Genomic DNA, 15,080 nt, shown 5'->3' with positions numbered 1-15,080 from the left:
TTTTAGCCAAAGGCTCTTAGGTGGTGTAAAAAGATCTTAAATGAAACAGTTTCTGTGGCAGTGCAAGCTGTGTTGTCCATCCCTAGGTCCTGGGAATCATTTCCAGCAGGCAGAGGCCCTGTTGTACAAGCACATACTGCAGAATAGTACATTCCTATGACAGAGTCAGAAAAGACCAAAGATGAATGGGGCAGATCTCCAAACCCAACAGGGGATGCTGCGAGTGCACTGACCAGTGCCCTGTATTCTAGAGTGAGGAAGCTGCACACTCCCAGTCCATAAAGCCAGGAAGTGGATTACAGTGACCTTCCGAGTTGTTCTATTTATTGCACCTCCTTCCCGTTGGCCAAACCGAATGGCCTCTAGTAATAAAGGACCAGCTGGTTCAGTTCCCTGCTCCAGTTTGGAGCTGGGAAGGCAGAGCTGCTGTTAAGGACTAAGATCATGGCTGTTCCTGCAGTGTGAGCAACAGAAAAGGATGGTGCTGTGGTCTGCAAGGACACACACAGGATGCCCCTGGCCCCTTCCCACAGGATTTGCCAGGGATATATTCTAAGTGAAAAGCAACAATAACTCAGGTTTGTCCTTAGAATCCCCTCAGAGATGCGCATCCCTTTGGGGCAAACACCACAGGTGTTTTGGTGGCCCAGCTTTGAGCCAGTGCCATGTTTCAGAGCGGGATGGGCTGCGCTCTGTGATCACAGGAACTGGATCCAGAGCCTGGCACAGCCCTGGGGTAGCAGCTCCTTCAAGGTCTGTGTACAGACAACGAGGGAAGAGGTTCTAAACTGGTGCGTTACTCCTCTTCCTCACCTCACGTTGGGAGAGCAGCACTGGAGCCTGTGAACACACACCCTGCTCCAGGAGGATGGGACCGCCGGGGCAGCTGTCAATACATCTTCACAAAGGATTTATTCAGTCTGTCAAAGTGCCTGTAAAATAACCACATTAACCAGCATCCAGGATACAAACCTGATGCTTTCTGCCCCAAAGGCAGCAAGCACTGGCCTTTCAGAGGCCATCTTTGAAATGAAGAGAGTAGCAAAGTCCCTTAAAGCATTTAATACCCAGCCTGGAAGCCTTTAGGTCTCGTTCAGTTTCTTACACCACTAAGAAGGTTTAGTTTTCCATACCTCACTCCTTTTTATTTCCAGACTAAAGCTCTACCCCTGCACGAGCAGTTCTGCAGCACCAGGACTGCACAGACTCAAAGGAGATGGATATCATCTCAAATGTACACTGTTTATTAAATAGAAATCACTTCTTAACTAAGAATCCTTTTAATCCAGGAGAACTGGAGAAGCCTCACACACTGGGCCTAGCCTAGACCACAGCATCCCCATGGGGCATGTGGTGCTGCACAGGTAACACATCCCCCCCCAGCGCAGCCCATTCTCCAAGAAGAAAGTCAAATGCATGGTTTCTGAAAAGGTAGGAAGGCAAAATGGGCATTAGGATCTGCCTAAAAACAGCTAAATAGTGCAGTGAAATGCTTTTAAATACCACAGACACCTCCACTGACCGGCAGCCAGTTTTATGAGCATCTCTGAAGACAATTTCTAGCTGAGCTTTATTGACCTGGGCATTCCCAGCCAGAGTCCCAAGAGGTGAGAGCCTGGCCTGCATCAACACGGCCAGTTTCCATATGGGAGCAGAGCATTCCAGTGTTCATTTGCCCCTCTTGCCACGGCCTCTCCTGGAGGAGGGTTTGCCTGTGCCCGCTGTGGAGGAGCTGGCAGAAGATGCCACAGCGATGTTGATCTGTCCTTCCTGAATCTCCTGCCGGGTCTCAGCTGGGAGGTGGTTGATTTGCTGCTGTGTCTCCAGGTAGAACATGACATCCCGCAGCTGCTCCTGGATCTCGGAGATCTGCAGGTCCTTCTGTTCACAGGTTTCCTTCAGCACCCTCTCCTCCTCCTTCAGTTTGTTCTGAAGCAAGGCTTGGTTCGCTCGCAAACACTTGTTCAGCTCCTGCTCCTCCTTCAGCTCGTTGGAAAGTTTGGCCACTTTGTTATTCAGCTGAGAGCACCTTACAAAGAGAAGCACAAGTCAGGAAAGCAGCACAGTACACACAGATCAAACACTAGCAAACCTTTTTGATTTCCAGTCCCTCAGGACAGCCCCAGCCCCACCAACACCACCTGGAATTCGTTTTTCTGATACAAAATACATCATAGAATCCTGGAATGGTTTGGGTTGGAAGGGACCTTAAAGCTCATCCAACCCCAACCCCTGCCACGGGCAGGGACCCCTTCCACTGGAGCAGCTGCTCCAAGCCCCTGTGTCCAACCTGGCCTTGAACACTGCCAGGGATGGCCCCAGCCTCTCTGGGCAATGAGATGCTCCCACAAGGGTATGAACAACCTCGTGTTTCAGACAGTGCTTCCCTGCTCCTAAGAACTCATTGCTTTTGCCCTGAACATGGACTCCGTTCCAGTGGGCAAGGGGAGCTGCAGGAGCCCCAGCTCACCAGCCTGGGCACCCTGCTCCAGCTGGAATAGCTGTACAGGCAGCAGCACCAAGGGCCTGGTGGCTGATGGGGAGTGGAGCACCCAGTCCAACCTATGGAGCTGGCACAGAGCAACCCGCCCAACGCCCATGCTCAATACCCATCATCAAGGCAGTTCCCAAGAGCTACATCTTCCCCTGTGCTGGGTGAGCTGCCTCTGCTGAGCTGCCTTTCTTCTCCCTGGATAAAGCCACCAATTGCAAGCAGCCTGGCTTCTCCTTCGGAGCAGGCAGGGGAGGGATTACTGAATGCTAAATATGCAGACCATGTAGAAAGAGCCAAGAGCCCAAATGCTGCGCTCCACTCAACAGGCACTTTCAGTTTGTGAACACCTACAGAAATGAGAGCTCGGTTTAAAATAAGCTGAGTTCTCAGTCTACCAGTTTAAATAGCCCCAAATTGCCCAGGAATAGCAGGAGTTTTTTCTTGCTGGATGTCAGTGTGCAGAGCTTTAATGGCTGCATGGAACTAAACCTGGCAGCGGTACCCACTTCCTTTCGACAGACTGCTTTTCTTTGAGCAAGTCATTGAGCCTCTGTTCCAGACTGTCACACTTCTCAATGGTCTCTTTAAATTTGGTCTTCATGTTGTTAATCTGTAAAAACAAACACAGAGGCATTCCAAACAGATCAAAGTCCTCAGCACTTCCATTGGGACACTCAACTTTCCGAAGCCCTGTCTCGACTTTGACCAATTATTATATGCAGAGAAGCAAAAGCTTCGAGCCAGGAGAAAGCTTTATTTTGACACAGAGACTCCCATTACACTTTGCAGCATCCCAACAAGGAGCCACGTTGCCGTGGGAGCTGCTCACACAGAGCAACAACTCGGGCTGTAAATCTGTGCCAGGCATCCCATTCAAACAAAAGCTCCATCGGATCCGTAACTTCTCCCTGGCTGCCATTCCCATTCATTTCACCATCCCCTCAGACAGTTTTGTATTCTCAGCAAGCTTAAATTCCCATCTTCAGGCTTGGCCATGCTGGACTTCTGCTCAGGTTAAACCCAACCTCAAAGAAGCATGGTCAAAGTCTGATAATGAACATGCTACTTTGCTCAGCACTGACTCAGCAGCTCGCTGTCATAAGGCAGTGACCCACTGACACCAATATCTTACTCATGCAAAACACAAACAGAAACACACATCCATTGGCTTCCTCTTCCTCTCTGCCCCACAACTCAAGGCTGTTAGTGCTGAAGAAAACCAAGCTCATTCTCTCCGCACCGCACAGAACACAGCAAAACCTCTGATGTAGGACTTACAGGATATTTATGGACAGAAACACTTGTTTCCCTTACATTAAGGTCAAAAGCTTGTGGTGGAGGCAGGAATTTAAAGGAAAAGTGCTTTTTTGGAGGAGCAATCTGGACAAACGTCAGTGTCAGCACACGTGGTGCCTTCACTGATGCCATAGTCAATGCAGAGCAGGTTTTATCCCTTGCAGTCCTAATCCCTGGATGTGTATGCAGCTGATGGTTGATTTGGGGAAGTAGCCTGAGCACTGATAATGGAACACACTGCATGGTGGCAATGATCCAGCCAAGACTTACACAGAGCAAGTGCCATGAATAAAACTAAGGATCCTTAAACCTGAAATCACATTTGGGCATATCTGATAGTTCTTTCACTTTGAAGTTGCTTTGTGGATCATGTTTCCCCCATCACCATCTGCAAGATGATTTTGGCTGCATCTTTTCCTCTTATGGGGCCCTGCACAGGATTTCTGGACTGTTCTCTAGGCCAAGGTCAATGACCACTGCTCCAGCTTCACAGTTTCTACATTTATAATACCACTAACTGCAGATACTAAATGGTTAATTAGAAGTCATGCAGAAAGGTGAGTTAAGGACTCAACCCTAAACCCTGACTCACTTTAAACCTAGTTGAAAGGACCTACATAGAGTGAGAAGCATTAAAACATCCTCACTGGATTTTTGCTGATGGCATTTTGAAGCAGTCCTGCTTACAGGATGCTTTATAGGAGGAGACTCTGAACTTTTCCCAAAGGGTGCTGAGGAGAGATAGGGGATCAAAACCAAAGGGCAAATCAATATGCATTTGGAGCAGAAAGACAGCTCCCACTTTCTGCAGCTGAGCAAATTAAAGTCATACTGTCTATGCTACACTAACCTTCCCTGGAGACACACGTCAGCGTGAGACGGATGGCATGGGCAAGCAGGGATCCTGCAGCACCACAGACTTGTTTTCACCACTGCTGCAGCCTCCCCTGCAGCCCATTTAAATCAACCTTCAATCGAGGTGGCAATCTACCTACTTCTGCACCACTGAGCAGCAAATTGCTAGATGTGAGCATCAAGATAAGGGATAGAGCTCAGAGCCAATTTTCTCAGCTGGTAGTGAAACAGGCTGTGCGAGGCCACGTCACGCAGCACTTGAGCTGTGGGAGACGGAGCAGCTCCATCTCCCAGTGAGCACAACAGTGGCCAGGGGTCTGTTCTGGCAGTTTCACACGTGCCCAGAGCTCACCTCTTCAGCTGTGTCCTTTTCTATCCGGACAATCTTGTTTTCCCAATAGATCCGTTGGGATTCCAACTGGCTCGTTAGCAAGTAGGAGTACTACAAACACAGAAGATACACACACAAGAGTCAGCTTTCCCATATGGGTGCCTATGCTGATTGAGAAGCCCAAAGGGCTCCAATATACAAATCAACTTAATCAAAGCCTTTGGAGCACAACAACAAGGATCAAGTTCCACCCAACCATAGCCAGTATCAGGTCAAGAACTTGTTAAAGACTTTCTGTTGTAACAATAAATCTCTACCAGTTTTACACTCTGCAGGAAAATGAAGCATCAACCATCCTGACACAAGAGTCTGAGATCCCACAAGCTGCGCTGCTGAGTTCCCCATTCACAGCTCAAAACCCAAGCCAGAGGGTGCATGTATCTGGCTTCACTAAGAATAACTCTGGAAAGACTCCCTCAGCTGTGTGTAACAAATCACAGCTATTCTTCTCCAACATGTACAGCCCATTCCAATGATATTCTGGCATCCGAACAAGGATATGCCTTACATCCCTTCTTTTCCCTTCTGCTTCTTCAAACGAGTTATGAGAAGGGTGGAAAACGTGATCATTTCTTATCATCAGGCTAATAAGCACCAAATTAAGCATTCACCATAGAATTAAACACTTGCAAAAAGCCTTGAACACTCAGTAATATCTGGGTGCTAAAATACACTGCCAAATTTGTTCTCTTTAGAAACATTTACATCTTATCAGCTAGAGAGAGAGATCTCACACATTTTAAGCACCGACCTCTCAGGAATAGAAAGGGTTACAGTTACCTGGTTTAGCATCTAAGTGTTATGCAGGAAATTCATGGTAAAGCAACTTAAGTATTTATTTGAGCAATAGGCTTATGAAGTCTGGTCTCTGTGGGCTGCTCCTCCTCAGATACCCTTGTGCCTAATGTGGCTGAGATCATGCTGCAGTATTACCTGCTCAGTGAAGCAGTAACTGTGACTTTCTCTCCTTTACCCTTCTCGTTAGGGAGGAGAAGCTGGTCAGCAGGTACAAAATCCACCCCCAAAATCATTATCTGCTCAAGAGAAGGGAGCAGAACAGGGATGGAATCAGTGGAGCCTGTCGGCTTCCTCTGATAGCCAAGGAAAGCACACAGCTAGGAATTCTTCCATTCCCCTTCATTTTACAAGCTAAACTACCCAATCTGACAGCTCCACACACATCCTGGCTCTTAAGCCAAGTCACAGATGCACTGGGAAGGTGAATGTGGACGCATGGACCCGTTTTGACCTCCAGGGTCCCGAGTGGAGCAGCATACCCAGCTCATCTTCAATCTAGCGGTGAACACAGGACGAAGCTGCAGCAGCTTCCACCGAGCTGCATTGGCTCTGCAGAGCCAACAAGAGCTGGGTTCCTTTTATTCAAAGGGGAAAAAAAAAGAGGCAGTAAAAACATCCTGCTTGTGCCTGAAGATGATTGCCTCCACGCAGGGAGCAGGGCTGCTGCATAGGCTGATGTAATTGAACTGTAGTCGTATCTGGATTTGAAACGCTTCCACCCAGCAGCACAATGCAGAGTCCAACACGGCAAAATATTTACCTCTAATTGTAAGGCATCAATTTTCTCTTCCTGACACATATCTCCCTCACACTCATACTGAACTATCTTCCCATCAGTTTTACTTGCAACCAGGCGATGGACGTAGTTATCTGAAGAAACAAAATTCAACCACAGGGAGTTTTAGCTTAAGAACACCCAGGTTGACACCAGTTATGCAGCACAATTAACCATGCAGACTGCTGCAGCAGCACATTAGCAAGGCAGGAAGCCAACATCAGATGTATTTGTTATTTAGCAGACTTCGCAGAGACACCTTACAGGATATTTATTACAACAGCCCATTCCCATTCCTCAGGGCAAATTGATGGAAAGGGATTAACAAACACATTCCATAGAGACTCCAGGACCGCCCCGGATCATTAGAAAATCACATTCTCCCCCTTCCATCTGCTGCAGCCCCATGAAAACTGCTATTAGAGAGGAGATGGATGTTCCCAAAAGACCAGGTATTAGTACAGATGCAAACTCCTTAATCTCCAAGCAAGCTCTGCCTCAAGTACTCCTCCGAAGGAGTCCCAAAAGCTGCTTTACAAACAAGGTCATCCTCCAAGGGGGGAGGACAGAGCACTTACCTCCAGCATAGTCCCAGACTCTGTGGTTGGTCAATTGCATTGCATAGGTGTGCTGGGTCTCCTCAAAGTGCTTGTAAGCATGTCTGCTCACGTACCGGCCACAGCCGATGTGCCCACAGATTAAACAGATCCAAAGGTTCTGCCAACAGAGGAAGAAAGCTCTGTATGTAAAGGGCTGTCAAGTGGTGGTGTCAGTGCTTTGAGGAAGTGTGGCCAGGCACTGATGGCCTCCTGATGCTGGGTACATCCAGTCACTTCCTTAGAAAGCAAAGTGTTTGCTTTCCCCCTCTCCTTCAAAGCCTTGCTCAGCTGGAAGGTTAAGGAGAAGCAGGTCCTTGCTCATTCGAGGCAATTATAAGGCAGCAGGCGCTGGACGTGTTGATGTAACATCACAAGATGGATGGAAGAATGGCTTTGGCTAATGAATGATGTGCCTCAGCAGGACCACAAAAGCCAGTTCTGAGGAGCACAGACTAGAAGGTACCCCCAAGTTCAGTGTTAGCTTAGCGGCCTGCTATCAAACTCCTCACACACACTCGGACCAGCTCACATGCTAACACCTTCTAAGGAAGATTTGTCAGAACAGGAAACCTGGGAGCTGAGATTCCTTCTGGTACTGATCCCAACCCAAAGGAAAGCAGATATACCACTAACTGGTAAAATCAACCCCAAGAGCAACTAGAGCAGCTCTGCAGTCAGATATAGTCTAGATCTCACTCACCATCCACCCACCTACTTACTTCTTGAACTCCACACTCAAAACACTTGTTCTCTTCCACTGGCTCAGGTGTTTGGCAGTATCTGCAGACAGGACACCTAGAGGGCAACAAGCATCATGATGAGACACAAGCAGCTCCATTTTAATATTACAGTAATTAAAAAGAGAGCCAGAGAGCTGAAAGTCAATGCCTTGTGCAAGTGGGATGCTCCCTATATGTGTGCATCTCTTAGTTCACATTTACCCCACTCACATTGTCCTCCATTCCACACAAGGTTGTTCCTAAGCCACTGAGTGACAGAAGAACAAAGAGCAGCTCTTCCAAAGCCATTTCACAGTCTCAGCTTGATCTGGGTTTGCTGCAGTCCAACTATAGAGAACATCTGCAACCAAGAGCACCAGCGGGGCTGCCAGCAATGTCAGCCTCTGCCAGTAAGCAAAAGAGCCACGACTGAGCTCAAGAATCACATCCCTGGCTCAGCCATCGCCACTGCAAGAAGCACTTGTATAGATGTGTTACACATCTCTAAACACTGCTCCTCCAGACTGCTGCCAACTGATATCTTCAGTTCTTCACCACCTGCAGGGTTTCACACAGCAGGTACATGTTGTTGTGGAAGGAGGCTGTAACTACACACTGCTGAGGACAGCCGAGTACCAAAGGGAGGTACTGTCTCTCTGCAAACGTACCTTGGTACTCAAAACAACCTCAAGGAGATGAGGAGATGCTTCAATTTCAACCCAAACGGAACCCATCTCAGCCCTTCCAGGAAGAACACCCCATAACTGTACCCCAAAAGAATCAGTAGGAGGGACTTTGCTCTGATTTCCTTGGAAACAATACAATATGCTGAACGAAAGACAGGAGACCCACAGGCAGCTTCTGTCCCAACCCTAAGCCCTAGAAGTTCAGCCAGGGAACAGGGTAACTGAGGCTGAGCATCCTCTTGCCAGGACTGTTCTTATGCATTTTTCATTAGCTGCTGGATAAGCTACAGAAATATCCAAGGGAGGAGACAACTGGATTGCAGTCAGCTTCCTATACAACTTCAGGCACATCCAGCCTCCGTGGCGCCGAAACAAAATGGACAGGGATTTTATCATCCTTCTAGACTGGGAGTGTAAGTTCTGCTTAAACTCTACATTAGATATTTAAGTGCTGTTTTGGATCCTGCTCCTACACTGGCTGACCTCCACTGAACTGAAACTGATTTTGGAACAAAGCAGCCCATACACTTGTATAGCTACGAATGTCATTAACCTATCTGAGGTTCTGTTACTTTGGCTTATAAATGATACAGAGAGGGGTAAATGTTTTCCTCACACTCCATCAGAGGGAATCAGGTACTAGTGACAGAGAAGAACAGTGTGAAGCTCAGCAGCAGCCTGCTACAGGATCTTCCACTGCCTGATGTGCAGTAGAACAACAGCTTCCAGAGGATGCAAAACATGCACCACTGTCAGCAGCACCCGGGTACCAGTCAGGGCTCTGCAGACACATGGAAATCCCTATGTACAGGGATGGGGAGGAAGATAAGAGGAACAGGAAGCAGCTGGCAGAGCAAAAAGCAGAGCTGCTGTAAGGCCAGATGCAGATCTGAGCCCAAGTCCTGCCTACTGCACTGGGGTGTCTCCCTGAGCCATCTCCCATCACTCAGTCCATACCCACCTCAAATCATACAGCCTAGCTAGAGCATCTGCCATTTCTTCCTTTCCCCTCACCCTCCTGTCCCCCTTCCTGCCTTCAGTTACCCCACTCCTCTTCATCCCCATCCAGTATCTAAGACAGGAGGAAAGGAGGGCTCCCAAAAAGACTCCTAAACTCCAGCCAGATGTGCAAATCTACAGCACAGCCTCAGCTACACCGAGGAAACAAGTGACTGAACAGACACCTAAGGCTGAGCGAAACATTCGGGCTGTGCATCCCATGCTGTTTACCCCTGTGTTTTTATCCTATGGTATTTTAAAACAATCACCATTGCTCTACAACTCCCTCCCTGCCTCAGCAGCAAGGCCCATGGGAAACATTGTTCAATTACTTTTGGCAGGAAGATTTCTCTCTGGGAGTCCCTTAATGGGAAAAAAAACCCCAGAGCATTAGAACTTGCAGTAATTCCTGCCCCCACACTCTGATAAGCAGAACCAGTCTTGTCAGCACACAACCACCACACTCAAAACAAGGAGCTTCAGATGTGGAACTAAAGCAAAGGCTCTTACGTGGTGTCCTCCCACCGCTGCAGACACTGGCTGTGGAAGCTGTGGTTACACAGTGTGGTGAGGACCCCGTTCACGGACTCATCCATCCTCTCCAGGCACACTGTGCACTTCGGGAGCTCTGTCAGGTCCATCACGGGCAGGCTGGCCCCCTTTGAAAGAAGAAGGGGAGACAAATTGCTCAGCACCTTCCAACCACCGTAAGCGAAGCACCCACATAAGAAAACATAAGACTTCTCTCCCATTACTGCTGGCGCTAACGTACAAACCCACTAAGAGTATCCCACGAGTCTACACAGTGGTTACAACTGCCAGGATCCTCTTCACACCATGGGCTCGGTGCAGCTGCTGCACCTGCAGCCAGGCCCATTCTGCTTTCTGCATTCACTAGAGCTACCCCCAAGGCAGGTTTAGGTTAAAGTCACTGCAGCAAGGAGGCATCAAGCCCACAAAGTCACCAAACAAACTCTCCCAGGTCACACCAGAATGGGATAAAGGGCTTGGGTTGATGCAGTGAAGCAATTCTTGCAACACTCTGCCCAATCCAAATAATCCTGTTGAAGTTCTCTGCAGTGCACAGGAACCAAACCCAACCAAACTTACATCTTCTGATTTGAAGACTTCAGCCCTTTCCACATACACCAGCTGGCAAACGTCCTCCTCTATGGAGTTGAACTGCCGGCCATTGCATGCCATGTAAAAGCTGTCTGCATCAGCCTGTGCACAAAGCAAAGGAAGCCAGTTAGAAAGACAAAGCTCACAGCTGATACAATTGAGGAAGAGCAGTCTGCTGTATCCTCTCCTCTCCCTGCCACCAAGCCCTGTAACACCAGAAGAGGGATTTCAGAGTCAGCTCTTACCAGCAGACAGTGCATTTTGGCACTGGGTTTAGTGTTACCACTTGAAGCAGTGAAGCTCGCAGCAGCGACAGCTACTCTGATACCTGAATGTTCAGCAGGGATAACGGGTTTCCCTTCAGCATCTGTTTTGCCCTTTGTCAGCAATTTCAGCACATTGGCAAAGCAAATTTTGGTCTCTGAAAGTTTCAGAGGGCCACATTGGAGGACACTTGTGTCGGGGGAAGGAACAATTCAAGTGTGGGCATGAACCCATGTCACTGGTCACAGTGGAGGCATGCTCTGGATGTACTAAAGTATGCTGCGAGCCTGAGAGTCACCTGCAAACAGGCAGAACCAATATAAAACCTGAAAATGGATGTGTTTGACACACAGAAACCTCCCCAGACCCTTTCTCTCTCAAAGCATTGCACCAGGTTGAGGTGAGTGAGCTGAGTGCCACCCTCCTCTGTTTCTGGTCACTCCAGCCAGGAGCATAAAGGTCCCTAAGATATCCTTTGCCACCTACAGAGACACCTTTTAGGGGTCCCTGGGGAACAGGGCTTCAGGGAATGTCCTAGGAAACAGGAATTGCAGGGTGAACTGAGTACAAGCGTATGGCTTTGTGCAAGGCTCTTTAGCACAGGGTCATTTGATGCAGCAATACACAAAATGCACCTCTGTAATTACTGCGAAGAGCACAAACCACAAACAAGTATTGCACCTGCACAACACCAAGGCAAGGACCTCACACAAAATTGACAGCTAGGAAAAACCCCTCCAGGAACCCAAAATAAGTCATTTTCAACTGGGAGAAGTACAAGTGAGAGGGTCCACAGAGGAACGGGCGGGGGGGAAATGCTTAAAGCTGCATAGAAGACCTGTAAACAGCAAACTGTTGTCTGCTTACCCATCCATCCCCTGGGCTCAGCTGTGGGGTGAGTGCCCTTTTCACACTGTGCTGGCAGTGGCTGTGAGAGCAGCCAGCTCCTTGGAAAAGCAGAATAAATCTTTCCCAAAATGCAAGCAAAGCCCAGCTGGCTGGGTCCTGCCTGCTCAGCACAGCACAATCATTGAATGGCTTAGGTTGGGAGGGACCTTAAAGCTCCTCCAGCCCCAACCCTTGCCATGAGCAGGGACCCCTTTCACTGGAGCAGCTGCTCCAAGCCCCTGTGTCCAACCTGGCCTTGAGCACTGCCAGGGATGGGGCAGCCACAGCTTCTCTGGGCACCCTGTGCCAGCGCCTCAGCACCCTCACAGGGAAGAGCCTGTGCCTAAGAGCTCATCTCAGTTTCCCCTCTGGCAGGTTAAAGCCAGGGAGCCCCCTCCTAAAGAGCAACCAAGTACAACAGCCCCTACAGCAAAGGGACTTCCAGCTCTTACCTGTGAGCTAAACTTTATCAGCACCATGTACTGGTTTGGAGTGGAATCTCGGATGATTTTCATGTGCTCGATCACTTCATAGAAGGAGGCCACAAACTTCATGAGGTCGTGGCTGGTCATGGTAGCAGGGACAGTGAGGATGCACAGCATGGCACTGCGCCGCACGTCCTCCTTCAGAGAGGTCATCTTGCTGAGGACACAAGAGAGACACAACCTCAGCTCCCTTCAGAGAAGGCAAAGGCACAGCTGGACACATTCCCAACAACTTACCCTCATCACAACTCTCTTCTCAACCTTATCCCTCCTTTGCTTATTTGTATATATAGAGAGAAGCAGGAGTGGTGAGTGTCTGGTGTACCCCCATGGACCTATTACTCCTTCCCAGATTAAACTGGGCAGCTCCAAACCCCCATGCTTTTGTCTGGAATAAGTTGACACTTGTTTTCCTATAAAAACTGTTGAATTTGGGAAGCCACAACCACTCAGGACTATTCCTAGAACACGTGAGCACCATTTGTTACCAGTTTAAATGCTCATCTTATGTCTCAGAAACACCTGACATGACAGTTCTCATGTGATTATATGGGAATGGCATGGAATAATATCTCTGAAATGCGGGATGAAGCCTCCTGCCCTGACAGCTCCTCAGGCCTCCTGCCACGACCCCAGGGACCACCATTTAATCATGGGATCCCTTCAGAAGCTGTTTCCAAACATCATTTTATAGGAACCTGCATTCATCTTACACCTGAAGCAGCATCACTGGTGGATGGGGCCAGCCTTCAGCTCTAACACCATCAGACCCCTTCTGCCCTCTTGCTTTGAGTCACCTTCCTGTTTGTCCCAGCTCAGAAGCCACAGCCCCAGGGTGACCAACCCTCCCTTCCCTTCCGGGTGCTGGCATTACTCAGGAGCAGCATTCCCATTAGAGCTGCAATTATCCAAGCATCCTTACTTTGTTTTGTACAGGTGCATGATGCCATGGACGATTTCAACTGAGGGGTTCCCACTGAAGAAGGAGATCTGGTCTGGGAGCTGTTTTGAAGGCGAGTCTGGAGCAGCCTCACGCTCTTTGCTTTGATCATCAGGTTTACTGTTGTCCTCAGCAGATGCAGCCTCTGGAGCTTTTCTTCCTTCCCCAGCAGCTTTTGTTTCATCTTATACAAATCAAAGGTTCCTACATTACTAATGGTGCAACAGAAGCATCTCCTGTTCCCCCAGGCACAGCCTGCATGTACACAACAGCTCCGAGAAGTCAAATTCCAACCCTGGAAAGCAGCAGAACGAGACACAGCTCATCTCTGCTGTCCCAGAGTGAACTCCGGAGCTGCCATGCACCTGGCACAAGCCCCTGGCAGGACCCAGTGCTGTGAATCAAGCACAGTGAGTTTTGTGCCAGTCAAATCCCAACAGGGACCCGTGTCAACACAGGACAAGCAAGCCAGGTTCGCTGAGCAAGGGCTTGGAGAAAGCAGCTCCTCTGACAGCAGCCTGGACATTTGGCTTGAAGATTCCAGCTTTATATTTCCTCTCTGTCAGGGAATTTAATCATCTGCAGAGCTGAATGCACTCACTGCTATGGAGCAGCAACGCTGACAAGCAAAACACGGACCAGCCTGTGGCACAGCCCAAAATAAACTCATCGAATCCCAGCCTGGTTTTGGTTGAAGGGACCTTAAAGCTCATCCAGCCCCAACCCCTGCCACGGGCAGGGACCCCTTCCACTGGAGCAGCTGCTCCAAGCCCCTGTGTCCAACCTGGCCTTGAACACTGCCAGGGATGGGGCAGCCACAGCTTCTCTGGGCACCCTGTGCCAGCGCCTCAGCACCCTCCCAGGGAACAGCTTCTGCCTAAGAGCTCAGCTCAGTCTCCCCTCGGGCAGGTTCAAGCCATTCCCCTTGGCCTGTCCCTACATCCCTTGTCCCAAGCCCCACTCCAGCTTTCCTGCAGCCCCTTTAGGCACTGGAGCTGCTCTCAGGTCTCCCCTTCAGGAGCCTTCTCTTGTCCAGGCTGCCCCAGCCCAGCTCTCTCAGTCCTGCTCCCACACGAGAGGTGTTCCATTAAGAAATGAACCTTTATGGAGCAAGGCACTTTTGCCAGGAACAAGCAGCTCCCTTCCCACATCCCACAACTCCTCTCCTTGTTCCCCAAACCACAGAGTGACTCCAGACCCGCACCCCGACCATCCCCACCGGTAACTGTCACCCGCGGGGCCACGTCCCCTTCCACCCCCCGGAGCGGGGCAGCACCAACCGAACCGAACTGCCCCCCCCGCAGCCGGTACCTGCCCGCGGCTGGATGGTCTCGATGATCACATCGGTCATCTCCCTGCGGCCGAGGTGCTGGTGGAGGATGGCGGCCCGCTCGCCGGGGCCCTTCCCCTGCAGACAGGCCGGGACAGCGGCCGGGGCCGCGCCGGTGCCCTCCGCCGCCATGTCCGGAGCTGCGCAGGAAACAACGGGCGTTGGGACCCAGCGGGGCCGACCCCCGACCCCCTCCCCGGGAACCCGGGGGCCGCGGCGCCGCTTCCCCCCCCCGGCCACGGCTGGGCCGGGGGCACCGGAGCCGCCCGGAACCACTCACCGGCCGCGCTGTAGGCGAAGGCCGCGGGCAGCGCCGAGTGCTCGGCCAGCTCCAGCCGGATCACCACCAGCGACACGCTCATGGGCCCGGCCTCCGCGGCCACTGCGCCGCTTCCGCCTCCCGCGCCGCTCCCCTCTGACCCCGGCGCGGTGACGTCAG

At 50.2% G+C, this 15,080-nt stretch overlaps 1 protein-coding gene across 1 annotated transcript; it reads right to left on the bottom strand.

Annotated features, from left to right (window-relative positions):
- Positions 1–1,223: 1,223 nt before the first annotated feature.
- BRAP (BRCA1 associated protein) lies at positions 1,224–15,076 on the bottom strand. Its single transcript, XM_034068110.1, has 12 exons — positions 14,922–15,076; positions 14,623–14,781; positions 13,294–13,495; positions 12,339–12,528; positions 10,723–10,836; positions 10,123–10,271; positions 7,928–8,003; positions 7,188–7,326; positions 6,595–6,704; positions 4,998–5,087; positions 3,001–3,104; positions 1,224–2,029 (listed from the first exon to the last, which is right to left on the bottom strand). The coding sequence occupies exons 1-12, from the start codon at positions 15,001–15,003 to the stop codon at positions 1,669–1,671; spliced, it is 1,776 nt and encodes a 591-aa protein (XP_033924001.1). The 5' UTR covers positions 15,004–15,076; the 3' UTR covers positions 1,224–1,668.
- Positions 15,077–15,080: the final 4 nt, after the last annotated feature.

Source organism: Melopsittacus undulatus, chromosome 12, assembly GCF_012275295.1.
Source record: "Melopsittacus undulatus isolate bMelUnd1 chromosome 12, bMelUnd1.mat.Z, whole genome shotgun sequence".
Taxonomy (NCBI): domain Eukaryota; kingdom Metazoa; phylum Chordata; class Aves; order Psittaciformes; family Psittaculidae; genus Melopsittacus; species Melopsittacus undulatus.
This window is presented reverse-complemented; position numbering and strand designations above follow the sequence as displayed.